Source organism: Aotus nancymaae, unplaced genomic scaffold, assembly GCF_030222135.1.
Source record: "Aotus nancymaae isolate 86718 unplaced genomic scaffold, 86718_ANA_hifiasm-v0.15.2.pri h1tg000016l, whole genome shotgun sequence".
In the NCBI taxonomy this organism is placed as follows: Eukaryota; Metazoa; Chordata; class Mammalia; order Primates; family Aotidae; genus Aotus; species Aotus nancymaae.
The window spans coordinates 68,312,595-68,340,546 of NW_026988428.1; the positions used below are offsets into that span (position 1 = coordinate 68,312,595).

The 27,952-nt window shown below is 45.2% G+C and overlaps 1 protein-coding gene and 1 long non-coding RNA gene across 2 annotated transcripts in view; one reads left to right on the forward strand and one right to left on the reverse strand.

The window, feature by feature from the left end:
• Positions 1-2,015, reverse strand: part of CCND2 (cyclin D2) — a 30,228-nt gene extending 28,213 nt beyond the window's left edge. The window contains exon 1 of the mRNA XM_012455904.3: positions 1,475-2,015. Coding sequence (XP_012311327.1) covers positions 1,475-1,669 — 195 coding nt within the window. The 5' untranslated portion in view covers positions 1,670-2,015. The remainder of the gene's footprint in view (positions 1-1,474) is intronic.
• Positions 237-26,771, forward strand: LOC135275419 (uncharacterized). Its single transcript, XR_010343039.1, has 3 exons — positions 237-405; positions 26,078-26,188; positions 26,312-26,771. It is a non-coding gene; the product is annotated as an uncharacterized LOC135275419 (long non-coding RNA).
• The last annotated feature ends 1,181 nt before the right edge of the window (positions 26,772-27,952 follow it).

Sequence of the window (27,952 nt, forward strand, 5' to 3'; positions counted from 1 at the left end):
CTACTCCTTCGCGCACTCTAAACTCACTCACTCTTTTTTGGATTTCGTCATCTTTTCAAAAAATCAATAAAAATATTCTGGAGGCTCCGAGGGTCCACTTCTTGGTCTCATCCGGATCCTCAGATCCTCCTCTATCATTCCCGACAATTGGAAAAAATGTCCGGGGGGGTCCCTGCGGCCCAGGGGCCGCTATTGGGGGGGCGGGTGGGGAGAGGTGGGGAAGAGAGGGGGAGGGAAGAGAGGAGGAAGAGCGCCGCAGCCTCGGCAGCTGGAGTCGGAGCAGGGGGGGGGACAGTTTCAAAAAATAATTAAAAATCGAGGAAATATCCTAGAAAAGCCCTTTTGGCGTGAAAACCCCAAAGAGGAATCAGGCTTCCCGAAACGTAAGTTTCGGGTGCCAGAAAGGTCTGTATTCCGACCCCTGGGGCTTTGGATCCCGGGAGGAAACTTGAAGGGGTGAGCGCCGCGGCGGGAGTGTCCGGCTGCGGCCCACAAGGACAGAAACTAGGGAAGGTGGTGACGAGCTGGGGGACAGACAGGAGCAGGGAGCCCTGGAAAGAGGCATGGGGGGCTCCGACCTCTCCTTTAGGGGTGACCCAATATCCCCCCTACACACACCCCCTCCCCCCCTTCCTACCCCACCCAAATCTCCGCACAGAGGAAGCTCGAAAGCCAAACTGTAAGTAACCTTCGCGAGGTGGGGGGTGGGGGAGAGGGCACGATTCAAAGCGGGGTGGCCGGGATAATGGGGTGCGAGGGTAAGCGGGCGACGTTCCCCAGCCTTTCCAACGGGAGTTTGCAAAGCAACATGGCGAAACCACGGCAGGTCCAGAGCTGTGCATACGTGGGCACACGGCTCGCTGGGCAAAGACTTGAAGTGAGGGGCAAGACGTGGTTCTTTTGGGTTCCCCTGAAACACACGTTTCTTCCTTGGAGCTTTCGGGGCTCCAGAATTCCCCGTTTCTTTCTCCCTCCTCCCTCCACCTCCCCCCGAAGTGCCAGCGCGGAGTTGCGACCACATGCAGGGACCTGAGGCCAAGACGAATGTGCTCTGGCCTTTTGAGGGGGCTGCCTTTCTACTCGGGGTCCCGATTTCTGGCCCCGACTCCCTTCCTGGCCGCAGCGAAAGCAGCCGCGGCGGCTTCGCAAAACACAGGTCGCGGGGCGGGGGGTGGGGGGGGTGGGAAGAAGAGGCAGCCACATGCAGGCACACGCGCGCGGGATGCTCCCCCACCCCCGCCGAGGACAGCCTCGCTTCTTCCCCAGATTTTCCTCCCGCCTCTCCCTCCCGAGTTAATCTGGAGAGGAACAGAAATGAAGCCACGCGTCTCGCCAAAAGGCGCGCGGTAACCTCCGGCACAGGAGCCGGGAGGCCGGCGCGGGGACTGTCCTCTCCCAGGTTTCGGGCTTCTGCCGGGGGGCCGAGAATCCGGGAGCGGTTCTGGCTCCTAGAGAGCGCCGCCCGCTGACCTACCTCCAGCATCCAGGTGGCCACCATCCTGCGCATGTAGGGCTGGATGTCCTTCTGCACGCACTTGAAGTAGGAGCACTGCGGAAGGTAGCGCTCCTCGATGGTGAGCAGGTTCTGCAGGACGCGGTCGTCCTGTAGCAGGTTGCGGTCCCGCACAGCCCTGCGGATCGGGTCCACCTCGCAGCACAGCAGCTCCATGACCAACCCGGCGACCCCCTCTCTCCCCTACTTTCTCCGGACTGGAAATGTGTTTTTTGGAAGGGGAAGGGTTCCCCGATCTCCTTCCTTTTGCTAAATAGAGGGGTTCGGGGAAAAAGTGAGGGCAGAGAGAGAAGGTAGAGCAGAAGAGGGGCGAGGATTGGGCGGTGGGCGAGCAGAGCCTCGGGGTCTGCCTCACTCGCACCGGTCCTCCCCTTCAAACTGGTCTCGCTCTCCCCAGCTCGCTCTTCTCCGCTCTGAGACGGTGACGCAAGCTGATTAGGCAGTTAGCTCTCCTCCCTCTCCCCGCGCTCCCCGCTCTGGTTCCTCCTCCCCTTCCCTCCCCTCCTGGTTCTCCCCTCCTCCTTTCAATCTCTCCCTCCCTCCCTCCTTTTTCCCTCTCGTTATTAAGGAGAATAGCAGCTGCCCCGACCTAACTTCAAACGCCGTCCCGCCCCCCAACCCCTCTCCCTCCTCCAGCCCTGCGTGCCAGGGGCCCCGGACAGGGCAACCCACAACAAACTACCGATTCCTATTTCTGCCCTCTAATTTCGCTCATTCTGTAGGTGTAGCACTCCAAAATACGACCCTCCAACTTTGGCTTCTTCAAAATGGATCCTAATCCTCCTGCCCTTGTATTCAAGATCCTGGAATGTAGGGTAGATTACTTGGAGATAGATTACTTGAAGATGGGGTGAGCTCAGACAATTTAGAAATAGATCCCTTGAGTGAAAAATAAGGAAGGGGGGTGATTTTAGAAAATAGCAACCTCGCATACCCAGAGATAAAGGTCATGTCCCTGAAGTTTATGTTCCTGATAACTTCGAAGCTGTTTCAAAAGCCCCGATTAAAGGGAACAGAACGTCGTCCCTTCTGCCGCCCCCCCCCCCCCAACAGAGTGTGTGGAGAGGAAGAAGACGGAGGGAGGGGTGGGTTTTATGAAGGAAGGGGGATGCTTCTCTGGAGGGATAGAATGTGCTTCTCGAGCAGAAACCGTAGTGTCCCTGGGGTCCCTAGGAGCGCCCTGGGGCGACGCGGTGCAGCGCCCAGGGCTGCTGCAAGCCGGGGGCAGAGCTTCCAGCGGTTCCTCCGCGGCCAGCGGCCACGCAGAAAAAACCCGCTTCCTCGCCCCTGCATCTGCTGACAAGCCGCCCGAGGTGTCTGCGCCGAGCGTGGCCACACCGATACAGCTTTCTAGGAAATGGCCCGGGAGGGGGAGGAGGGCGAATGAGGGATTAAGTCTGGCTCCCTCTCGCTCCCCCTACGCAAACACCACCACCCCTTACTTTCCCCGGAGGCAGGAGGCCACCACCCTCGGTCCTTCGCCCGCATCCTCGCCGACCCCTCCGGGTTCGCGCCTCACTCGCCAGGCTTTCTCCCTGGGAGCGGACTGCGGTGAAGTCGCCGCCAGCACTGTCGGCCCTGACACGTGCTCTAACGCATCCTCCAGTCAAGGCTGTCTTTACAGGAGATTGATCTGCTGGCGCTTCCTCACCTCCTTCCTCCTGTCACCCCCAACCCCCACCCTGCCCTTTCACTCCAGGAGGAGGGGGAGAGCCCAGCGCCCTGTTGTGCTGGCCGAGCTGGCACGTGCAGCGGGCATGGCGTGGCTCGAGCTCTCTGGGCACACCGAGGCCGACCGTGTACCTCCCTCATCGGGAGCGGGGGCCCGGGCAGGGGCGCGGAGAGCCAGCAAGGCGGGGTGGGGCGCGGACTGGTGAGCGGTACACTAGGTTCCCTGCAAGGCGGAGGAGGGGAGCGAAGAAACCATAGGTGCAAGCGATTAACTCAGGCCCCGGAGCCAGCCTCTTTAAACGAGGGTGGGGCGGAAGGTGTAGTGGAGAGGAGGGGGATATCGCTTTAAAAGGGTAAGAGTTTGGGGCGCCGTCTCCCCTCCCTCTATTTGCATAGCCAATAGCTCTGGGGCTCCTGCTACTGCGCGCTGATTGTTACCGGGCAGATTACTTTTTTTTTTTTTTTTTTGGTAGGACGCGTTCCCCACGACATCAAAAGGAAGCCAAGGGAGGGCGGAGGGAGAGCGGGCGCTGGGGCGGGCGAAAGCTCGGGAGAGGCCCGGCCGCCTCCGACCTTATCAATAGCAGCGGGAATGAGTATCCCATCTCCTATATGTAAAGAAAGGGGAGGGAAGGGGCGGGCGAAGAAAATGTCTAATTGCTGTGGAAGCCATTAGCTTTCGGGAAGAAAAAAAGCTCGCTGAAAAACCCAAGTTGCAAACTCAAAATGAAACAGTCCAGCGCCGCGGTTGACACCCGGGCTGAGTACGGTGTTCACCCGCACACAGTCGGTCCCGAACAATCACCTATTGATTTTAGTCACCTTGGACTTCCCGACTTAAGCTTTTGAGTCACCCCTGGTAAATACATTCACTTACATCTTAAGACCCCCATAAGGGAATTACTCCAATTTCACCTAAGCCACCTTTGAGCTGATCAAAGAAAGTTGCTGCGTGGAGAGGAGAGAAAAGGAGGGAGCGTGGGAGGCATTTTTAAAGTATAAATCTAACCCGACAGGCAAGGACAGAGGCCGCCGGGGATCCCAGCCTCTGGACATCACTTGATAGCTCTGGGACCAGGATCTCTTCTATCCACCCCTGCACCCCCCTCCCACAAGGAAGGCATCTCCAGCTCTGGGTCTCCCGAAGTGGGGGGAGGGGTGAGGAAGAAGCGGGTGGTCCTCCGGGGGCCTTGCCCACCAAGAGGAGAATGCCTGGGTGGCGAGTCCTCAGGTCTCGGGAGGGAGCCTAGGGCCCTCTCGCCCCTTCCCTCTCTCCCTCCCCCCACCCGTCTTGCTTTACAGAGAAATTCCAGCGGGGAGGGGGGCGGCGAAGGGGAGGGGCAGAGAGGGTCGCGGCCGGATGCCCCCGCTTCCCGGCGGTTTCTGCATTCTTGGAGACCCGCAAGTTCGGGCGCTTCCCGCGTGTCAGGCTTGTCTTTAGTAGTTCCCCTGTCCACTTCCCCTTCCGATTACGGACTGTTCCAGAGCGTGAACCTCACCATCGAATCCAATCCCCGGTGGTTTTTCAGACACTCTCTCACACGTGGGGTGGGGCGTGAGAGGGTGCGGAGGTTGGCAGGAATGTCTCTAGGAGACTTGGACTGGAAACTGAGTTTTCCCTTTTGGTCGCCACTTCAGCCATGTGTTAAAACCTTAATTTCTTGTTAAAATGCACTCCTCCTAGCACGCGGGAAAAGACATGTTGCCTTCTGGGCAAAAGTGCACATTTTCTTTCAGTGTAGACTTAGGTTTAGAGAAAAAGCGCGAGCGCCTGTGTTCTGGCTTTGAAGTCCAAACTGATCACCGTGGCGGGAGGGTAGGGGACGGCGAGGGGGGTGTAGAATGTTGGTTCTTCCTTATCTCCTTTTCACCGTTCACGGAAAAAAATATATCCCATGTAGGACTGGTGATAAACTTTAGTGAACGCCAGTTTTATTGGACTTTTATTCCCTTTCCGGCCGGCTCCCCACCCTCTACACGCGTTTGGAGTTTCGGTTGGAAAGTGTACAAAGCCTGGAGGTGGAGGGTGCAGCAGGGTGTTGGGTGTTGGGTGTTTATAGGCACATTTCTGCAGGAGCCTGCAGCACTAAGCACACATACTCCCAAGCTCACCTGGCGGATGCCTGTCTGCCAGCCAGGTGACTGCGGTCGGCTCGAGGCCCGAGAGCAGCGCGAGTTCGAGTCCCGCCGCCTCCGCGCAGGGGCGTTTAGGCTGGGTGGGGAACGGGGAGTGATTGAGTTCAAACTCAGGAATGGGAGCCACTGCCTTCCCCTCGGCTCCCCCAAAGAGTAGAGCTGAGTTTGTGGTTGTCCGTGGAGGGATGGATGGTCAATCAAAACCGAAAACCCAGCTGGCAAAATGCGAGGGGACACGTAGGAGGCACATCAAGAGGAAGGAGGAGGTACAGGCAAAGTAGAAAAATGCGGGCTAGGAGAAGAGGGAAACGTCGGGAAGCGGAGATCACGGAGGAGGAGGGTGGGTGGGGACCGCAGTAAGATTGCAGGTGTGAACTCGCTTCCGGGACCCTCTGGTAGCAGACCGCTGGGGCGCTGGGGCGCTGCGCGTTGGAGAGGGGCAGAGTCCGCCCGGCCTGTGCATCCGCACTCCTTTAGGCGAATTTCGGCTCGGACCAGGCTGGATTCTTGAGGCGGCAGATGCGACAAGCGAGGGTTAAGAAGGCGAGCGCCTGCCGTCTGTCACCCACCTAGCGTGTCACTCCCCTCCCTTAGGAGAAAAAAAAAATTAAAGACCCGAACTTCCCCCTCTTCCTGTCTGATTCAGCTTAGGACACGCCTCACGCGGCCGAAAATAGCTCTGGAAATACATTTGCTTTACAAAAGTGAATTTTCCAATAAGCTTTGGGGCGGGGGGCGTCCGGCTGCTGGCGTCGGTGGCGGGGAGCCCAGCGTCCGGGGAGGAGAAGGAACCCGCCGCCTCCGCCCTTCTCCCCCTGCAGGAGCCCCCGGGAGGGGACCGCTGGGCGGCGGAATCGCGCCTCCGCTCGGGGAGCCACCACGCGGCTTTTTCGCGGAATTTTGACGTCATCTACACGTGGGGGAAGGGGCTGGGAGAGCAAGAGGAAGCGGCGGGGGAGGGGGCCGCGGCGGGGAGCGCGCGGCAGCGGCGGCGCGGCTGGTCTGGCACCCTCGCGGTGGGCGCCGCGCTGGGTAGGGTCCGGGCCGCCGGCAGCGCGGCGGAGACGGCCTTACCGCAGGCCAGGGAGCCAGCGCCGCGACCCTCCTCCCTCCCCGCCCCCCGCCATCTTCCACCCCTAAGCAGTTTACTTTTTTTTTTTTTTTTTACACTTTGAATTCGGGGCGACTCTTTGCTCCGGAAAAAGCTCTTTTCTTTGGGTTGTGGTCCAGTTCCGCTGGGTACTAAGATAAGACTGAATATCGCGATCGCTGGTCGCGACCCTCCCACTTGACTTTTTATCCTCTCTCCAGTAAAAGAGTCGTGAATGTCTTTTTCGGTTCCTCGGGGAGTGAGTTCTGCATTGACTTTTACACCCGGAGTTTTTCACGCACGACATATTCCTCCCTGCTCCCCCGCCCCATTAACCATCTCAGTATCAGCTGGGTTGGTTAATACGATGGCTATTACGTGTAAGATGTCTCGTGCATGCATTGTGAACAATATCGGATAAATTTGCTGCATTTGGAACAAATCGATCTAGAAATACCCTTTTCAAAACAGTTCTTACAAACCGATGGGAAAACGTGTAGGGCGAGTCCCTTCCCACTCGCTGGATACCCTCGTGGCATCCGTACTCATGGAGAATCTTCTAAACTGCAAGGGCTGAAAACTGCAGCTGCAGAGTGAGCCCACGCACCTTCATTTCCCCTAAATTTGGGCAAAGTTCTTTTAATCTTTCAATCTAGGGGGTTATAGCTGAAATGTGTCATTATTTTCTAAACCCACGGTGACAGTTCTGAGTTCATGCTGAAATCTACAAGGAGCGTCAGTGGGGATGTTTGGAAGAGAAATACTGTGAACTGGCTTTTACCTCTTTGAGGTAAAGGGGCTGTTGTAGTAATCAGATGCAGAAAGCTAGGGGCTTCTCTGAAAATGTGGATTTGAAGTAGAATTATTTGTTTCTAAAGTAGGAGAGCAGCTTTCTGTCTGAATCAGATATTAAGTGTGGAAATGTTTTTTTTTTTTTAAGGTGACACAGTTTGGTTATGAACAGTACTTTTTCCTTCTTTTTAACACATTCCTTCTATTTTTAACTTATTATTTATTTCTTTTTCGTTTTATGATTGCTGGTCTGACCCAAGAGACTTGGTTTTGTTTCTTCTGGGGGATAAAATGAGCTATAATTAATAAAAATGTCAGTAATTACTGTCTTGCTCAGCCTTAGTGAACTGTATTTAAGAGGGCGTGCTTTTTGGTGCCTGATTTGATGGACACTTGGTTTGTCTACACAAAGGTAAAAGAAGTAGAATAAATTATTAAAAGAAATAAAAGGAGGGAGCCAAAGGAAGTGTTTAAAAAACTAAAAAGACAAAGTGTCCTTTAAATTTTGCTTTAGCTTCATTTCAGACATTTAAGTAGTGGAGGTTAAGTTAAGCACTTTAGAGATATAAATTCTTTGTAAAATGTCAAGACTGTCCCCACCAGAATTTGTTTTTGAACAATGGTCAATTTTATTTGTTTTCTAAACACTTTAATTTTGTCCAAATTCAAACATTCATTCCCCTTAAAAATGTCCATTTTCCTTGTGTGATTAAATGTTCTTTTGATTTCATGATTTTATTCAGCTGTGTATCAGTTACAGCCAATTGAAGCAATATAAAGTATTTCTAATAAATATTTCATATTTTAATTTTCAATCTTTAAACTTAAGAATTACTAGCATCTGTTAGTACAGTTTGTAACATAATTCCATAACATGCTAAATTTATATTTTCCAAACTTTAAAAAACAAATGAATTTAAAAAATAGAGAAATAGTTCTCTTCTTGAGGCTTTTTTTTTCTTTTCCTTGTGGCAAATTTCAGGAGGCAGATTTACAATTTTTCTAAAATCATTTTCTTGTTTTCTTTTGTTGGCATTAAGAGGAATGAGTTTTGAAATGTGAAACAGGTTGATTTTAAAGTTTAATAATCTTCAAAACGTATACCTCTGGAGAGATATGTTCCATTTTAGAACTGACCTGAAAATAGGCAGTTTGTATAAGTGTGCTAGACAATCTAAGCTAGGTTGGATGTGGAAGCCTATGAGGAGTGCATTTCCTCTTTGCTCAGCCTTAAATAAGAGCATCTGCTCTTACATGAACTTGAAACAAAGTCTGTATCTATGCATCATGCAAACAACTCAAAAGCACAAATCCAGAGCAAAGGGGTTTATGTGGAAGGTGAATTTGGAGCAAAAAAATCCAAATTTATTTCTGCTCTTAGCTATCTGAAATCATACTTTCATTATGGTCTCATCAGTTATAAACCAAATAATTATTTCTTTGTGATGTGTAGAGATGAGTTCCTTCAAGCTTCATTGGTAATAATAATAATTATGATGAGGATAATAACAAAAATTATCTTCCTCATTCTTTTGATGAGTGTGTGGGGGGGAAGTTCACTTTATTCCTTTAAACATTGTCATCAAATTATTTTAAAAAATTATGGATGCCAAAGTTAGGTTATTGTTCTGAGAAGTAACACCAAAAACATTTAATTTTGTGCTTTCGAAAATAAAAAGTCACCAAAATTTAGTATATCTATTGCCTAGGGGAAGCAAAAAAAAGACACAGGATTAAAAAGGAACAAGAAAATTCCTTTGCCTAATTTCCAAAGCCTTTCCTTCATCGTGCCCACATATGTTTCCATTTTTGAGAGCAGCCAGTCGGTCCGTCGGGCAAATGCAAACCCAGGACCAAAACTCTTTCCTGGTGTCAAGGAAGATATTCTGAAACAAATGGTTTGGGTTAGTTTACATAAGGTTTCAGATGAAATGTCTCACATCTGGCATCCCATGGCCACCAATTATTTCAGGATCCTGAACCATTATTTTAAAAAAATATTTTGAGCGAAGGAAGCCTAGATCATGGATTAGGGCTGTGCAGGCCATTTTGTGTGGGGGTCTCACTGAAATCATTTAAACTCAGAAAATTCAGTTGTTTCAAGTAGCAGCACATGATCCCCATTGTGTAGTTCCAGTAAACTAGTGACTTGCAACCTTTTCTTCCCCCACCTTCTTCTGACTATATATTCTTCTAATGTTTCTCTTTTTAAATAAAATGGCATATTTAATTTAAAATTTTCCTAACAGAATAGTGAATAAGGCTCAAATTTACTTGCTTTTGTACAAGAAAAGTTCATATAATTACTCTTTGTAGTATAATTACCAGCAATTTTATGTCATCTAGCAAATGATTTAAGTAAGTCGGTAATGGAACGCCAGTGAAATTTGCTACACTTGGGATGAAAACCATACTTACTTCAAGAAATCAAAGACTGACCTTCCATTTAGACCTTTAAGACTTTATCTAGGCAGACTGTATGTTTCATTCAGCGGAAATATTTCAGATTCAGGAAAGCATCGTTCTCAACCACAGATTAGATGCAGTCTTGCTTAGAGCCACTGGAATGGACTGTAGTACCTCATGCCATTTTGGCCAGTCATAGAATATGCCTTCTGTGTCTGGAAGTTTGAGACTGAAACTCTATATAGTATTCAGTAAGGTTATTCATGCTGAGAGATCACATATGTGTTAAACTGATAACATCACAGGTCTGTGTATAGATACATCAGAACATGTCAGGGGTATGATTCCGAACTGTAAGGTAGAATTTAAGTGGTTTTAATGGAAGAGTTAAGTATGCTGAGATTTTTGTGCTTTGGAGAGTGCCTTTGGGTTTTGCAATTTATCCGTTCCTTTATTTGATTAAAATTGAGTCATTACCACATACCAAACACTGTGCTAGATGTTGGGGATACAGTGGACATAGACAGTGTTTTGGAGGGGAGGGACATGGTGGGTAGGGAGGTTGGGGAGGGATAACATGGGGAGAAATGCCAGATATAGGTGATGGGGGGATGGAGGCAGCAAACCACATTGCCACGTATGTAGGTATGCAACAATCCTGAATGATCTGCACATGTACCCCAGAATCTAAACTACAATTAAAAATATATATATTAATTAATTAATTAAATTAAATTTTTTTTAAAAAAGACAGTGTTTTGGAAGGTAGACAGGAAGGAGAGTTGAATCATACAGTCCCTGTCCCTGAAAAGCACATTGTCTAGTGATTAAGCCAGGGAAACAACATCCCAGATAAGTAGATATTTAAAAAAAAAATCATAGAACGAAAGCCGTAGAATTAAATGTGCTATTTTATCCACCTTACACAACCCATCTTACCAGGGAGGTGGAAATTTATCTTCTCTTTAAAACTCAGTCTAGTCAAGTAACTATTACTTGGATTGCATTGTGATTTTAAGAATTATATTCTTAATTTGTTTATAATCTATGGGAACAAGTTGGTTGGATATCTGATTCACATGTTACACATTTGGGACTCAGTCCTTTTAAAGTAGCCAAAGATAAAGCCATTTCCTTGGTCCATCATTCTGAGAGCATTCCTTTCTCTGAGTAGCTGTATTTCCCACAGCATCTGTTTCTTGTCTGAACGATCCCTCCCTGTATCTGACAAGGCATTGATTAGTGTTTCACTCCTTTGGCTAGGGAATTTGAGGTCACAATAGCTCATTTTCTTGTCCTGGGACACCCAGACATTGAGAGCAGAATATAGACCTCCGATTATTAGCCTGACTGTCTCCTAGAATTGATGCAGAAAATACAGTCCTTTTTATTAGCATCATGTTGGTGAAACAGGTCTAGCCTAGAAGTCAGACTACAGTCATCCCTCTGTGTCCGTGGGGATATTGGTTCAAAGACTTCCCGCCCCACCACCAAAATCCGGAATGTAAAAATTCCTGATATAAAATGATGTAATATTTGCATATAGCCTACACACTCCTCCCATACACTTTAAATTATCTCTAAATTACTTACAGTACCTAATATAATGTAAATGCTATGGAAGCAGGTATGCTGTGTTGTTTTATTTGTATTACATCTCATTGTTGTATTGTTATTTTTTTACTGTGTTTTTTTTCTCTGAATATTTTTGATCTGTGCTTGGGTGTGTGTATCTGTGGATACAGAACCCATAGATACAGAGGACCAACTGTACTCATTTCCTCGTTCCTACTCTGCCACTAACTAGCACTGTGACCTTGGGGATAGCTTGTGTGTTTCCAAGATTGAGTTTCTCAGCTACAAAACTAACTGGCTATAGTAAATGATCATTAAGTTCCCTTTCAGCTTGGAATCTCTAAAATTTTAATGACTTTATTGTCATCATCAAAATAGGAATGAATTTATTATATATTTTATGTTTTAAATAAGGATTCTTAAATTGTGGGTTAGGTCTGTTCTCACTTCCTAGGAATATGGGAGAATTAATCTATCAAGAGTTGGAACTTTTGACATTTAGTTCCTCATATAGATAAGCACTTGGTACATTGTCAGCTGAGGGAAAATGCCATTTTCTTTGTCCTAAATTAATAGAATGATAGTCTTCAAAAATACATAGAATATAAGAATATATGGAATATAACACTGTTCCAGGGTGCTTAAGGAAATCCTAGCACTGACTTAAAGCTTATTCCTACGACGCAAACAGAGCCTCCATCAGAGCACATATAGACGTGGTTTGGAACGGACCCTAACTTGCAGATCCTTCTTCAGGTGACAGTTCACGGGCTTGGTGAGCCTCTTTAAACAAGGCTCATTCTGAGCTACCCAGAACTCATGGAGCATCAGGTTGCTCCTTTAGTGAGAAGGGAATTAAGCAAATTTCACGGAGTTGCAATCTTTGGACATCTCTTTTTGTTTCCTGGCAAGTCTTGATAACCAGAAACAAGCAAGTAAAGCTTTCTGCTGTATCCCACCTTTCTCCCTCACTTTTCGTTGCTTTGAACATGGGAGAAACGTCATTCATTGACGTTACATGCACTCCAGTAAAGTCCGCTTAGATGCAAATTATTTGCTTTACAAATGATATGTTTGTAGACACACGTTTCCTTTTTAAGGTGTGGCTACTAAGAAAGAGAAACTCACAGTAATTAATAAATGATTATACCTGGGATAGATTTTAAACAATGTTCTATATAATTTTTAAAAATCGTGGTATATGACATGGAGAGAGTGCTGGATTTGGGGTTAGGAGAGGGGTGTTCTAGTCCCCACTCTGCCACAAGCTGTGTAACTTGGGGTAAGACTTGAACAAGATCACAGCATCTTAGGCTTGTAGGGAAACTTCAATGGTCTCTTAGGTCACAGTCCCATCTATCATGGAAGAGCCTATTTAGTCAAATGATTTATTAAAGGTCACACAGCTAGTTAGGGGCCCAAACTTCCTACTTCCTGGCAATTTTTACCCTTAAGTGCTGTCTCCAGCCACTGAAATGAGGCAGAACAAGCCTCCTTCATTTATACTGACAGCTGCTTGGATACTTGAAAGCTCCATCTCTTCATCTTCCATCCCTTAGACTGAATTACCCTTTCCGTTTAGCTGTTCAGCTGGACATTAGACCACCAGCAGGCTGCCCTCCTCTGGATCCTGACTAGTTCACTGATACCTATCTTAAAGTGTCGTATTCTTCTTAATGTGTGGCTGCTTCAGAAACCTGCAGACCATCAAGGCCGTTACAGCAGAACACAATAGGGCATGACTGCCATCTTTGCATTCTCAACCCCAGGCTCCTGGAGCAAGCATCCTCCAGTACCACTGGGGATACTGGTCTAGAGAGGAAAGATAAAATAGTTATCTCTTCTTCTGGAAGCTGATCTCGTTAATGAAACTCCAAGTTGCACTCCATTTTCTCATCTGAATCGGGTGAACTAAATGAGGGATCATTTTACCTCATCCGTGTTCTGTGGCCCCAAAGAACAAAACTAGTACCACTGATTAAACATTAGAAGACAGATTTCTGGGCCTGGCGTGGTGGCTCACACCTGTAATCACAGCACTTTGGGAGGCCTAAGCAGGCAGATCACTTGAGGTCAGGAGTTTCGGACCAAGCTGGCCAACATGGTGAAACCCCATCTCTACTAAAAATACAAAAATTATCTGGACATGATAGCGCATGCCTGTAGTCACAGCTACTTGGGAGGCTGAGGCAGGAGAATCACTTGAACTAGGAGGTGAAGTTTGCAGTGAGCTGAGAACATGCCACTGCACTCCAGCCTGGGTGACAGAGGGAGACTGTCTCAAAAAAGAAGACAGATTTCTGTTTGTATAATGAGCTTCCTCTGCAAGCCATCCCTACACAGTGGGGTTGACTTAGGAATCCGGTAAAGTGCCTGTGACAACTCATTAGGATGTCATGAGGGGACTGAACAGTCATTTATTTGCTCTGAGCCTTGGTTTCCTCATCTGTAAAATGGGAATAATAATACATACCAAGCAGAGAGACTGTAATGAGTAAATGTTTATAGTATGTTTAATTCCATGCTCTGGCATAGCAAGCACTAAAACAAAGCTAAATGGGTTTTTTTAATTACTGTAAAGTCTATTGTGTTATGTTCTTTCAGAACCAATTTACCTCTAGGGGTCTGTGGAATTATTAATGTATGTCATATACTGTGTAAAGGTATGGGAATTTCTGTACCAGATCTCATCTCTGAGTTTTTTTTTACTTTTTCACTTCACCATGGGTCAGTCACTCAATGGCTGTGGCCAACATGCTATAATCTCAAACCAGTCTATTTTGAACTCCAGATTACCTCATCCTCACTGACAGGTATTAAGAAGTAACCTTCCAACTTGAGTAGAAGGCACAGGGAATTCTCATCCACAGAATCCCAGAAGTGCAAAGAAACTTAGGCATCCAATCCAATGTTTCCCAAAGTGAGGAAGAATGTATTAGTTCATTTTTGCACTGGTGTAAAGACATACCCGAGACTAGGTGATTTATAAAGAAAAGAGGTTTAATTGATTCACAGTTCCATATGGCTAAAGAGGCCTCAGGAGACTTACAATCATAGTGGAAGGTAAACGGGAAGCAAGGACCTTCTTCACATGGCAGCGAGAGAGAGCAGTGCAAGCAGGGAAAATGCCAGGTGCTTATAAAACCATCAGATTTCCTGAGAACTCACCATCATCAGAACAGCACTGGGGAAACTGCCCCCATAATCCAATCATCTCCCACCGGTTCCTCGCTTGGCACGTAGGGATTATGGGTATTACAATTCAAGATGAGATTTGGATGGAGACACAGCCAAGCCTTATCAGAAGAGGCGTATGCAGGAGCATGCATTTTGTATTTTAGTAATTTGGGGCTTATTCTAATGAGTATTAGGAAAAAAAGTAATATTTAAACTCATAATTTCTCAGATATTACAATGGTATTTAAGTTTATAAAGGGAATTGATTTTTAAAAAATTAAGTTGAGATCGAGACCATCCTGGTCAACATGGTGAAACCTCATCTCTACTAAAAATACAAAAAATTAGCTGGGCATGGTGGCACGTGCCTGTAATCCCAGCTACTCAGGAGACTGAGGCAGGAGAATTGCCTGAACCCAGGAGGCGGAGGTTGCGGTGAGCCGAGATCGTGCCATTGCACTCCAGCCTGGGTAACAAGAGCAAAACTCTGTCTCAAAAAAAAAAAAATTAAGTTGAATAAGTGATACATAGATACAGATTTTTAAAATCAGGAAGATTGTATGCAAATAACTAAGATTTAGGAAACATCTCTTCCTTACAAAAACTCCAGATCAGAGAGGGACAGCAGCTCATATGTACCCAGGATCACATAGCCTGTCAGTGACCGAGCTGGGACTAAATTAGTGCTCCTCACTACTAAAACTACGGAGTTAAGACTTTGCATGGATTCTTCTCCTTTAAACAGTGTTGTTATAATTTTCTCATTCTTTCTGTTTTTTTTTTTTCTGATAATATTTTCCTTCACTTATTGTTTCACAAATGAATTCTGCCCTATGAATGACATTAGATACTTCTTCTTGCTCACTTTTGCTTTAATGATGCTCCCTACTTTGGGATTTTGGATCATGTACCTTGCTTTTCACTGGACCTGTGAGTTTAGAGTCCCTAGGTGGGTTTGCATCTGTCTTCTCACCTTCTCAAATTTCTCTGCTTTTTCAAAGTCACTTTTGAACTTATCTTTCAACTACCTGAGGTGGTGATACCAGTTGGTGCTACCAAGAGGCTGACTAGAAAAAGGAAAAAGAAGAATAGGGGAATGTGCTGTCCATAAGGGACTTTGAAAAGCTCTGACATATTCTTGAGAATCTAGAAGACCACATGTGTAGCTACAGCTCTGTGCATGCCAAAGAAAGACCTGAGGAGGTGCTACTCTTTCACCACCAGCTGACCTGGAGGCTCTGTGCAGGTAGAAAGTGACAGTGAAGACAGAACTTTAAGCTTCCCACCAGATTGTTGAAGGCATGTTCCAACAGATACAGAGTCCCTCAGCACAGGCTGGGAAATTTATTGGTTTCAAACATTTAAAGAAATCTCTGTCTAGTCATTAGCTGACCATGAAGTAAATTTAACACAGAATTTAGTGGTTGCACATGAATGACCAAAAATACAGACTTTATAGAACTAGTCCAGGAAAATAACTGTGTAAACAACAACAACAATAAATTTAGCAGGACATTGAGAGATTCTGATTTCCAGAGTTGCTAACTTGTATTATTTTAAATGTCCGGTTTTCAATAAAAAGTTATGAGGCACGCAAAGAAGCAGGGAAGTATGGCCTATGCATAGGGAAAAAGCAATCAATTAAAACTGTACCTGAGGCAGCCCAAATGTTGCGCTTACTAGATAAATATTTTAAATTAGCTATTATAAATATAAATATGTTCAAAGCACTAAATGAAACCATCTCTAAAGAATTAAAGTATAAGAAATAGAGCATGTCAGTAAAGAGGATGAAATTCTTTAAAGAACCAAGTAGAAATTCTGAAATCAAATAATAAAATAACTAAAATAAAAAATTCACTAGGTGGGGGCTCAATAGCAGATTTGAACTAGCAGAAGAAAGAATCACCTAACTTGATTTGAACTAGCAGAAGAACTAGCAGATTTGAACTAGCAGAAGAAAGAATCACCTAACAATCCAGTCTAAGAAACAGAGAGAAAAAAATAATGAAGAAAAATGAACAAAGTCTTAGAGACCTGAGGGGAACCATCAAGCCTACCAACATAATTGGAGTGTCAGGAAGAGGAGAGAAAAAAAGTGCAGAAAGAATATTTAAAGAAATGATGGTGGAAAAATCCCAAGTTTATTTAAAACATTACACATACAAGAAGCTCATCAAACTCTAAGTAGATTAAACTCAGAGTCTTAGCGAGACATATCATAGTCAAACTTTCAAAAGAAAGAGAGAAAACTTGAAAACAGCAAGAAAAAACAGCTCATCACATACAAGGGATCCTCAATAAGTTAACCAGTTGACTCCTCATCAGAAACCATCGAGGCTAGAAGGTAGTGGGCTATCGATGTTCGAAGCACTGAAAGAAAAAACAGTCAACCAAGAATTTTATATCTGACAAAATTATTCTTCAAAAATGAAGGCACAATTAAGATATTTCCAGGTTTAAGAACAAACAGAGATTTCATTGCTACTAGACTCATCCTACAAGAAATACTAGGGAGTTCTTGTGGTTTAAATGAAATGATGCTAGACAGTAACTCAAACCCACACAAATACATAGAAAACGCTGGTAAATGTAAAAACATAGGTAAATATATAAGACAATATGAATGTAATTTTTCTATTTTTGTAATAGTTTTTCTCTGTCTGATTAAAAGACAACTACATAAAGCAATAATTTAAAAAGTGTTGATGGGCTTATAATATATAAAGGTGTAATTTTTATGACAATAATAACAACACAGGGGAGGGGAGGGAGCTATGCTGTCTTGGAGTAAAGTTTTTATATAGTGCTGAAATTAAGTTGGCATTAATCCAAACTAGATTGTTTAAAATTAAAGTGTTAATTGTAATCCCCAGAGCACCCACTAAGAAAACAATTTTGAAATTATAGGAAATGTAACAAAAGAATCTACATGTCATACTAGATAATAGACATTTAACACAAAAGAAGACAGTAACAGAGGAACAGAACAACAGAAAAGACATACTACATATAGGAAACAAATAGCAGAATGGCAAACATAAATTCTACCTGATAGATAATTACATTAAATGTAAATAGATTAAACACTTCAATCAAAAGGGAGAGAATAAAGAAAATATGATCCAACTATATGCTATCTGTAAGAGACACACTTTAAATTAAAAAACAAGTTTAAAGATGGAAAAAATACATACTATGTAAATAATAACTAAAAGACAGCTGGAGTTGCCATACAAATACCAGACAAAATAGACTTTAGGACACAAATTGTTACTAGAGACAAAAAGAATGTTTTATAATGATAAATGGATCAGTCCATATGAAGACCTAACAATTGTGAACATATATGCACCTAATAGCAGAGCTCCAAAACACATGGAAAAAAATCTGTTTTGTATTGAGCAGAAACTTACCTCCCTGTTGCTTTTACTCCTGGATTCTGGAGCCTCACACACATATATCTACCACATATGTGACTAGAGGGTTTTTCAGATATTTGAAGCCAACTCTCATGTCTTTTCTTACTTTCAATTTTTTATGTGACCTTGCCCCTATAAATTATTTCCCAGAATGTATTTACATCTTTTATAAAGAAGGCTACTGCAATGTTAGGAGAGGAACCTACTTTCATAGAATTTCAGAGTTAGAGGGAAACCAAGATGATCTTATTCAAATCTCAACTTTCATAGATGAGTAAACTGGGGCCTGAGCTGGTAAATCATTGAGCCAGTCAATGGCAGACCAAGATTCATAATCTTGCTTTCCAGACTACTCCTTCAGTGCGTATTCCAAAGTCTTCATTCTTTGATAGTTTTTCCTACTTTAGGTTGCTCTTTCTTCTCCCTTTCAGTGGTATCTGGCATCCTTCATAGGCGAAGAAAGCTCAGAGTAACGAAGGAACTGCACTAGACATTAAAAGGCATGGATTCTTACATTTTTTGGTCACTAATCAACTTCCAAGGTCTTGGACACGTCACTTCAGAAAATAATAACTATTATTATTCACCAATAATATTTTGCATGGTCTGTTGAGTACCTGCTGTTTATGAGGCACTGTGCAAGGCACTTTACCTATATGCCTCTTTATATAAGCGTTCAAAACGTGTCTCCTTTCTTATCTGTAGAATAAGCAGGCTGTCCGTTGTCCTATCCAGCTCCGGAATTGGGTGATTGTAAAGAGATATCTTTATTAATATAGTTTTACAGTGCCTGAGGCTTCATCTTTCTCTTTCTCTTTCTTGTTTCTTGGGCTGGCAGGAAATGGTAAGGAAGATTAGAGTAATTTCTCTAGATTCGTCGCTGTAGCGAATCCTTTGTATGTGTCTACCTCCTCTTTACCCTTCCAAGGGACTTTCCATTTTCCCATGGGACTTGACTTTCACTGGTCCTGTTCAGGGTTTCCAGGATCATATTCTCAGCCCACTTCTCACTTTGGATTTTCCCATGGGCCTTTGATTCACTCTCATGGCTTCTTATTTCACCTGTGAGCTCAGAGAAGTTAATAATTTGGAGAAGTTCACTCAGCTATAAGCAGCAAACCTGACAGTCTGTCCGATCCCACTGTGTTTGTTATTTCTGCGACATGATTCCCATCTCTGAAAGTTCACTTGATCTTACTTTCCCACCATTGCTTAAGACCTAGCTCAAGCCCTAACCTGTCGTTATCACACCAGGCCAAGTGCTCCTCCCTCCCATTTTACCCAGAGAGTAATGTTTGCACTGCACATCAGGCATCACCATGGAACTTATCCCTTGGCAGACTCTATGGTCTAGTGGTTATGAATGTGGGGCACTGGAGACAGAGCGCCAGAGTATGAATCCTGGCTCTACCACTTATTGGCTGTGCAACCACAGAAAAGTTACTTAACCTCTCTGGGCCTCTGTTTCTTCAGCTATAAACTGGGACTGCCAGTAGCACTTACTTTATAGGGTTGTTCTGAGGATAAATGTGATAATCCATGTAAAGGCAAATAGCATCGTGCCTGACACATGAAAGAAGCAAACATTAAATTGACTGCTTCACCAGATTTTGGGGTAATCCCTGATTGGCCCAAGATGATCAACATAATCTCATTCATCTTGCAGAGTGATTGAGTCAGTACTGGGTACATGAACTTGACTAGTTTAGAGTGGCTTGCAGGACTGCAGATGATGTGGTCTCAGGCATGAGGCTTGGAATTGCAAGAGCCTTTTTCTTTTTTCCTTTTCTTTTTTTAACTAGAGGGAAGTCGGCTTGGGGACAAAGCTGACACATGCAGTAAGAAAGAACTGAGAAAAGCAAAGGAATTAGAACCAGAGGCTTGATCAGGTATCTCCTGAAATCCCATTGACCGCTGGGATTTTCATTGGTTGAGCCAATTAAAAATTTGGAGAGCCAAGCACAGTGGTGTATGCCTATAGTTGCCTGTAGTCCCAGCCACTCAAGAGACTGAGGTAGGAGGATCACTGGAGCTCAGGGGTTTGAGTCCAGCCTGGGCAACAGCCTGTCTCTAAAAAAATAAATAAAAATGCATACTTTTAAGTCAGGTGGGGTGGTGTGCACCTGTAGTCCCAGCTACTCAGGAGACTGAGGCAGAAGGATTGCTTAAGGCCAGGAATTTGAAGGAATAGTGCACTATGATCATGAACAGCTCCTGCACTCCAGCCTAGGCAATATGAAATCCCATTTCAAAAAATAAATTGGTATTTAAGCTGATTTGTTAGTTTCCTAAATCATCTGCAACTGAAAATACCCTCAATATCGTCATTGATATTGTACATTATTATTATTGTCATCTTCCCATGTATATCAAACCTTTGTCATTAGATCATAATGTCCTTTGGAACAAAAATGAACTTCCTAAGTAGTATGCTGCCGTCCACATAGTACAGATCTGGCACGTAGCAGGTTCTTGTCCGTTCACGCTTAGTGTCAGGTATTCATTTCCCTTTCGTATCTATGGACTTGGAGCATTTTTTTTTTTTTTTTTTTTGAGACAGAGTTTCACTCTGTCACCTAGGCTGGAGTGCAGTGGCACAATCTCGGCTCACTACAACCTTCGCCTCCCAGGTTCAAACCATTCTCCTGGCTTAGCCTCCCAAGCAGCTGGAACTACAGGCATGCACTACTATGCCCGGCTAATTTTTGTATTTTTAGTGGAGATGGGGTTTCACCATGTTGGCCAGGCTGATCTCAAACTCCTGACCTCAGGTGATCTGACCGCCTCGGGCTCCCAAAGTGCTGGGATTATAGCTGTGAGCCACCATGCCCGGCCCAAACTTTGAGCATTTTTTTTTTGAGACGAAGTCTTTCTCTGTCGCCAGGCTGGAGGGCAGTGGTGCAATCTCGGCTCACTGCAACCTCCGTCTCCCAGGTTCAAGCCATTCTCCTGCCTCAACCTCCCAAGAGGCTGGGACTACAGGCATGCACCACCACACCTGGCTAATTTTTGTATTTATAGTAAAGATGGGGTTTCACCATGTTGGCCAGGCTGGTCTTGAATTCCTGACCTTGTGATCTACCTGCCTCAGCCTCCCAAAGTGCTGGGATTACAGCCATGAGCCACTGTGCCCGGCCCAGACTTTAAGCATCTTAAGGCAGAAACAGGAGGTGGCCAGAGTCCCAGATAGGGTGATGGCCTGCTGCTGCTTTGTCTTCTTACTGTCTATAATGAGAAGAAAGTAAAATACTTAGTAGATTAGCTCACCCTTATTGAGAACCAGGCATTGTACACACAGGATCATCTTTTTTCCTATCAGTTACCTATGGGTATATTATTAATGCCCTGTATTGCAGATTGGACATTTATTCTCAACAGTGATATTACTTACGTAGATCACACGGCCTCTACATAGCATAATTTAGGATCTTGCACTGAAATTACTGTATCCGTAACTTTTTCTCATTCTACTTTAAAGAAAATGAAATTAGAAGTCTTAGATAATGCATTCTGTGTATGGCTTACACATGAAAGATGGTGTACAGCTCTAATCAGCAGACCCACACTAAAAAACTTTGAACTGCTGTCAAGAAATAAATGTACATCAACTTTAAATAAAATGTTTATGGTATGTATGATTCATTTTTTATGACTTCCCACTTTCCCAACATTTTCAGATAACTCACCATTTTCCCAGTCACATCAGAGAGATCTTTACCTCTTTCTTTCTGGAACATAACAGTCTAAAAATCTAAATAGGATCATGCCAAACCTATTGTTCTGTGACTTGACTTTTTTCAGCTAATAATAATCTCTTGGAATCTTTCCATGTCCATACATACAGATTTACTTCATTCAATGTAAGTGCAGAACGCTTTTCAATAGCAAGGATATGCCATAATTTTACGACTTCCCACAATTAATGGGCAGCTGGGGCCCGCCTCACCAGTTGTTTGCTTTTATACATCATGTGCCATCAGCACTGTTGCACTTGCTCCTTTATGCATTCAAGTGCCAGGGGAAGGAAAAAGATCCTGAAGTCTTGATTCTATCAATTAAGTGGTCCAAGAAAGAGAATGAGCATCTCGAGGTCTCCATCTTCAACAGCCCTACAGTCTGGAGGGGAACAGACACACACATCGCTTTTACTTAGGGAGATGGGGGTCAGCTAAAGGTTAAGGGAGTGCAGGAAGAGGGAGACCGAGGGGTTTTGTTGAGGGGATGCCTGAGAAGGCTGCCTGGAGGAGGTGTGCTTGAGTCCCGGGTTCAAGGGTCAAAGGACTCTGACGCTTGGTCTGCTAATCTTTCTTATCGTATCGTTGCTTGGCAGTGTGCCTGTTAGTTGAGTGGACTCTTTCTTGGACCATTTGCTTGGATGAACAGGGGAAGAAGTGGAAAGGAAGGGTGCTTGGGACAAAAGTGACAAAGCCCAGGAACAAAAGTGGAAAGGTGTATAGTGTTCCCAGAGGGCCAGGAATTGGGTGGAGTGACTGGCTCCTTGGTCACTTGCCAGTAGCATGAGAATGGAGGGGGCTGGGGGCATGCTCTAAAAAGCACCTAGGAGGAATTTAGGTTGCACAGAAAAGGATGTTTCTTCGGGGCATGTGAGGAAGGTTGAGTATAGAATTTAGGGATGGAGCAGACGGCTGTGGTTGGGATGATGAGAGTGGAGAGACACATCCATGTTCTTTCCGGGTTCCCCAGCAGCTCCAGCACTCCCTGAACCTGTTACATGGCAGCCTCTAGGCTTCACTTTTGGGGATTGCTTCTGCTTTGAAATAGCCACGTGGAAGAAAAACTACAAAGTTTTGAGGGGAAAAAAACCCCACCTAACTTTAGCTGCCATTGTGTCTTCATCTATAAAAATCTTCTCCTTCTCTCGTGGATTTCAACGTGCAGTTTGTCTCGGTTTGTTCCATGAAACATCAGATGCAACTTTAATGGCCTAACCCCAAAAAGATAACTTGACAGCCATCAAACATTCAGCAGCGTTCCAAATACCCTCTTGCTGGAGCCGGCCTTCTACGGGGCCATGTGGATGTCAGGCACACACAATTTGAGTCACGCTGACATAGCTGGGATGCCTGGATTGCACTGGAATCTCGGGGGGTACCAATCACAGGCCAGAGAGAAGCCATTGGCTGGAAGGAACAATGCCAGAGTGTTCACCGTCTCTGCAGAGGAGGGGGTGTTGGTGGTGAAGGGAAAGACAGTTACAGCCAGAGGAGGAAAATGACCCCAAAGCAGGGTGGGCATATGTCAGCAATGCTGGGCAGAAGCATTCCAGGGGCTCAGGTCATGACCACACCCCTTTCCTCCTGCTCCACAACCAAAGAAATTAAGAAGGCACAAGATTTTCCCTAAAACTTCATGTACAGAATGTCCTGCTGTCTTCAGGGGTTTGGGAAATCCAAGGTTGACAACAGCCCAAATTTATGAAGCACTTACCTGTACCAGACACTGTCTGTATCTTACAAATAATGCATTTGATTCTCATAACTCCTTAATGAGGTAAGTCTTACAATTTCCATTTTATAACAAAGGAAACTGAGGCTAAGAAAGATTAAGAAACTTGCCCAAATCCTGCAACCAGAAATGGGCAGAACCAAGACTTGAGCCACAGTCTCTCAAAATCCAAAGCCTGGGCACTCACTCTACGCTCAACAGCCCTGCGGCTGGTTCATGTCATCTGTGCCACCCCCACACAGCCACCTCTTAGATGGTAGAGCCCTGTGTGTTGAACAAATAGAGACACTTCTAAAAGGATTGTTTTTCCTCCCCTGTTTTCCTGGGGGTTGAGTAGACATGTTTAAACACGCTGTTCTTCCGACGCTTGTTTACTTTGGTGGTTGTGATGTGCAAGACCCCATACCAGGAACAGTAAGAGGGCCTAAGGACAACCCAGCATGGAGACTGCTCTGGAGGAGGCTGCAGACTGGAGAAACTATTGTAGCCAGCTGCATTTTGGAGGCTGGGTTGCATGTCTTAGATCTCTAATGAGTTTGGTCATTATTTTTTCGGCCAGGGCTTTCTTCCTCCCGCCCTCTCTTCCCTCCTTTTTTCCTTCCTTCCTTCCTTCCGTCCTTTGATTTTCTCCCTTTTTCTGTCTCTCTCTTTTTCTTTTTCTTTCTCCCTCCCTCCCTCTCTCTCCTTCTTTCTTCCTCCCTCCCTCCCTCTCTCTCTCTCTCTTTTTTTTTTTTAAAGGTGTAAGCCTTTTTCTGGTTTACTACATGCCAAGGACTGTGCCAAATCATTCACATAAAACCACGAGCATGCATCACCTTATTTGGTCCTCCCACAGTCTAATGGGTAGGTACTGTCATTATCCTCATTTTCAGAAGAAACTGAAGCTCAGAGAGATTAATTGATGTCTCCACTGTCTGCCTAATTCAGTACCCTGCACCCTTATCCACTATTAACTAACAACATCCCAATAGTTCCCTAATGCTGTAAAGGGCACTGTTTTAAATGTGTCCATTATATCCACTCACTCACTTCTCAGAACAAGCACAGTAGAGATTACTATTATCCTTGTTTGATAGATTGGGAAACTGAAGCACAGAAAGGTCATGTAATTTTCCTAGGTCACCCAGCTAGTAAGTGACAGAGCTGGGCTTCTGTTTTACCAAGGAAGACACTCCTCAGTTTTTGTTTTATTTGTTTTTCACTTGAAATCCCCTGTGATGGCCCAGAGTGGAATGCCAGGGTCCTGAGAATAAAGTCTCTGAGCTGAACTGGGAAGGGGTGCCAGTGGCGGCTGCGTCCCCGGCAGCTCTGGAGGGTGGAGATGGTGGAGAGAGCGACTACACAGCAGCCACAAGCCTGGGCCCCCGCCAGGGGACACCTCAAAGCCCACTGGAGGGCTGCCTCCCCTGTGCTGGGCTGTGCAGAAAGGCGAGTCGCGGCTTCCAGGAGACCAGCCGAACATGGTCCTCGGGAGAGGAGAAAGCCCGAGGGAAGGGCGGGCAGGACCTCAGCCGTCAGCTCTGAGAAGGGCTTCTCTGTAGGAGAGGGGATGTAGGTACAGCTCTCCCAAGAGCCAGGCAAGCAAAAGTAGGTTTCTGTTTGAGCAGCAGCTAGGGGATGTCAGGGAGAGAGAGAAAGCCGTTCCCAACAGTGCATAATGTTCAAACCTGGAAGAGGTGACCATGGAGGGGGCCTCTAGAAAGAGGAGGTGGGCTGCCCTTAAGCTGGTCTCTTGATTATCTCTGCCCCTAACCTTTGGGAATCCTGTCCATCTTTGAGCCCCTGGCGCCAGTGACTCCACTCTGTGAATCCCTTCCTGACCAGCCATCCCCCACACCCATAAAACTCCAGGTTATTTTTGGGGAACAGAAAGCCCAAGTGCCCTGAGGTCCAGGCTGGTCCACATTCATCCCTGGGTGGGCTGTAGGTCAAACCAGCCATGTGGGTGAGGGACGCCTCAGACACTCTGGGAGCTAGCCCAGTTGGTCCTGGTGCCCCCAGTAACACTCACACTCTATTCTCCTGCAGCAAATAGACCCTCCCTACTATTCATTTGGCCGTGGGTATTAGGCATCACGTGACCTCACTGGTATGGCATCTCCTGGTGTTAGCGGCTTCTTGCATGAGTACATTTCTCATACACTCAGACGACATTTGCTGAACGCTTACCGTGTGCCACCCACCACTGTAACTGCTTTATGGGGTTATCTCATTTAATTCTCCCAAGAACCCCATGAGTTGGTGTTATTTTCATCACCATATTACAGGGAAGGAAACGAGGACCCAAATACACAGTGGCTACGGGATGAGCTGGGACTCAAACACAATATTGGAACCCCGGCCGTCAGAGTCTGTGATTTGTCCCTGGTTTGTGTCTCAACAAAAAGAAGTCAGAGCCTTTCTTACTCCCTTGTATCTCCTATAGCTCCTGGTGAGTGTCTGTTTACAGTAGTTCTTCAAAAAAGTGTGGGCTTTTACTCACTGTTCAAAGGTATTTCTAGTTTGGTTTTTTAATGATCCGTGAGACAGGTGCTCTTAACAGGACAAAACAGTGTTGAATCCTCGGTAGACAAAATCAGGTACTTTTTGGAAGAAATAAGAGAGATTTGCAGGCCATGTCTTAGAAAACTTTGTTCCAAGTCTTTTTTGTTTTTGTTTTTTTGAGACAAGAGTCTCGCTCTGTTGCCCAGGCTGGAGTGCAGTGGTGTGATCTTGGCTCACTGCAACTTCAGCCTCCAGGGTTCAAGCAATTCTCCTGCCTCAGCCTCCTGAGTAGGTGGGATTACAGGCACGCACCATCACGCCTGGCTAATTTTTGTATTTTTGTAGAGACAGGGGTTTCACCATGTTGGCCTCAAGTGATCCGCCCGCCTCGGCCTCCTAAAGTGCTGAGATTACAGGCGTTAGCCACCGCTCCCGGCCGTGTTCCAAGTCCTTAAGGTAACAAAGAGAAATGTGAGAAGCCCATTTGGGAATGAAGGATGCAGGAAAGCCCTGACTAATTGAGGCAGCTGATCAGAATCTTTTATTAATGGCTCTCTTTCTTTTGTCCGCCACTTCCAGGAGATTCTACAATGAAACTGGCAGACTCCTCCTGCTCTCTGCCTGTGCTGTCTCCCTCTCTAGTCCCAGACACTGAGAGCGGGTGCCCCGTGGCCCCGTCAAGCCAGATCACCAAGAAGCTCACCAAGAAGACTGCATGCCTCGCACTAGCCTTCCTAAGATGGAAGTAGACTCCTGTTTTTGAGGGAAATTGCCTGATTTTGAGAGAAACATAAAGGAATTTTTTTTCCCTTAAGTGAACATTCCACTTGTAAAAATGAAATCTGGAAGAACTTCTGCAAACTCTGAGTGTTTTGGTCAATTGACCTTTTACTGTACCAAGCAAATCTGAAGCCACCAATAAATTGGGGAGAAAGATATTCCCTTCACAAAAGACTTGTCACTTAGTGAGACACTCTGGTGCAGTGCTTCTTTAAATAGAGAACATTTCTGATATATTTTATTTATTTATTTATTTATTTATTTAGCATCGGAGTCTTGTGCTGTTGCCCAGGCTAGAAGACAATGATATGATCAGAGCTTATTATAGCCTTGAACTCCTGGGCTCAAGTGATCTGCCTACCTCAGCTTCATGATTCATTGGGATTACAAGTGTGAGCCACCATGCCCGGCTCTTTTCCTGGTATATTTTAAATGGTTTCATTTGCTTGAAAGTGAGATTTATATGTTGTATTCCGAAAATCTGGCAGGATGTACCTGATTGCTTGAGATCTCTAAAAATCATGTTACGTTAACATTGAAAGGGGCATTTGAGTCTCAGGTTCTTACTTTAAAGATGAGGAGACTGTGGCCTGGAGAGGTTAATTGACTTGTTTAGATCACACAGCGTTGTGTGTAGCAAGCTGCCCAGTCTCCAGCTCTCTCTCATTACTGTGTGTCTTCCTTGCATCTGAGGTATGCAGGGAAGCTCACCTCCCAGTCAGGCCTCTCTGCCTGGTCCTCAGCTGCCATCACAGATGTTTAATCATTGATCCCTTTTGTGGATTTCATTGTTATTTTTTCCTTTTACTATGGAAATGTTTCATACATAAAAGTAGATAATATAATATAAATAACTACCATGCCCCCTCACCCAGCTTCTATAATTATTAGCACACGGCCAGTCTTTTTTTCTCTATACCTGACCCCAGTTCCCCCTCCCACCCAGATGACTTTAAGGCAAATCAAAAAATCGTGTCATTTCATCTCTGAAAGCTCCGTGTGTAACAGTGGGTGAACCCTCTCCTACATACATATATGTCCCAGCACAATTGTCACAACTAAAAAGAGTGAATGATAATTCCTTAATATCGTCACATTTCCCTGATTGCCTTTCTTACTACGTCTCTCTCTCTCTCTCTCTCTCTCTCTCTCTCTCTCTCTCTCTCTCTGTCGTTGCAATTGGTTTGTTAGAATAAAGATTATCAGGTAGAATTATGAGCTGATCATTCGAAGTCCTTGCATTAGAATTTTGCTGAATGAGGGAAAATAAATTGCATAATAAGGAGATTTTATAATAACCACAGATCACATTTATAAATGCCTTTATACTTCCTAAGTCTCTTTAATCATGACTTTCTTTGTTTTTTGAGGCCGAGTCTCACTCTGTCACCCAGGCTGGAGGGTGGTGGTGCACTCTTGGCTCACTGCAACCTCCGACTC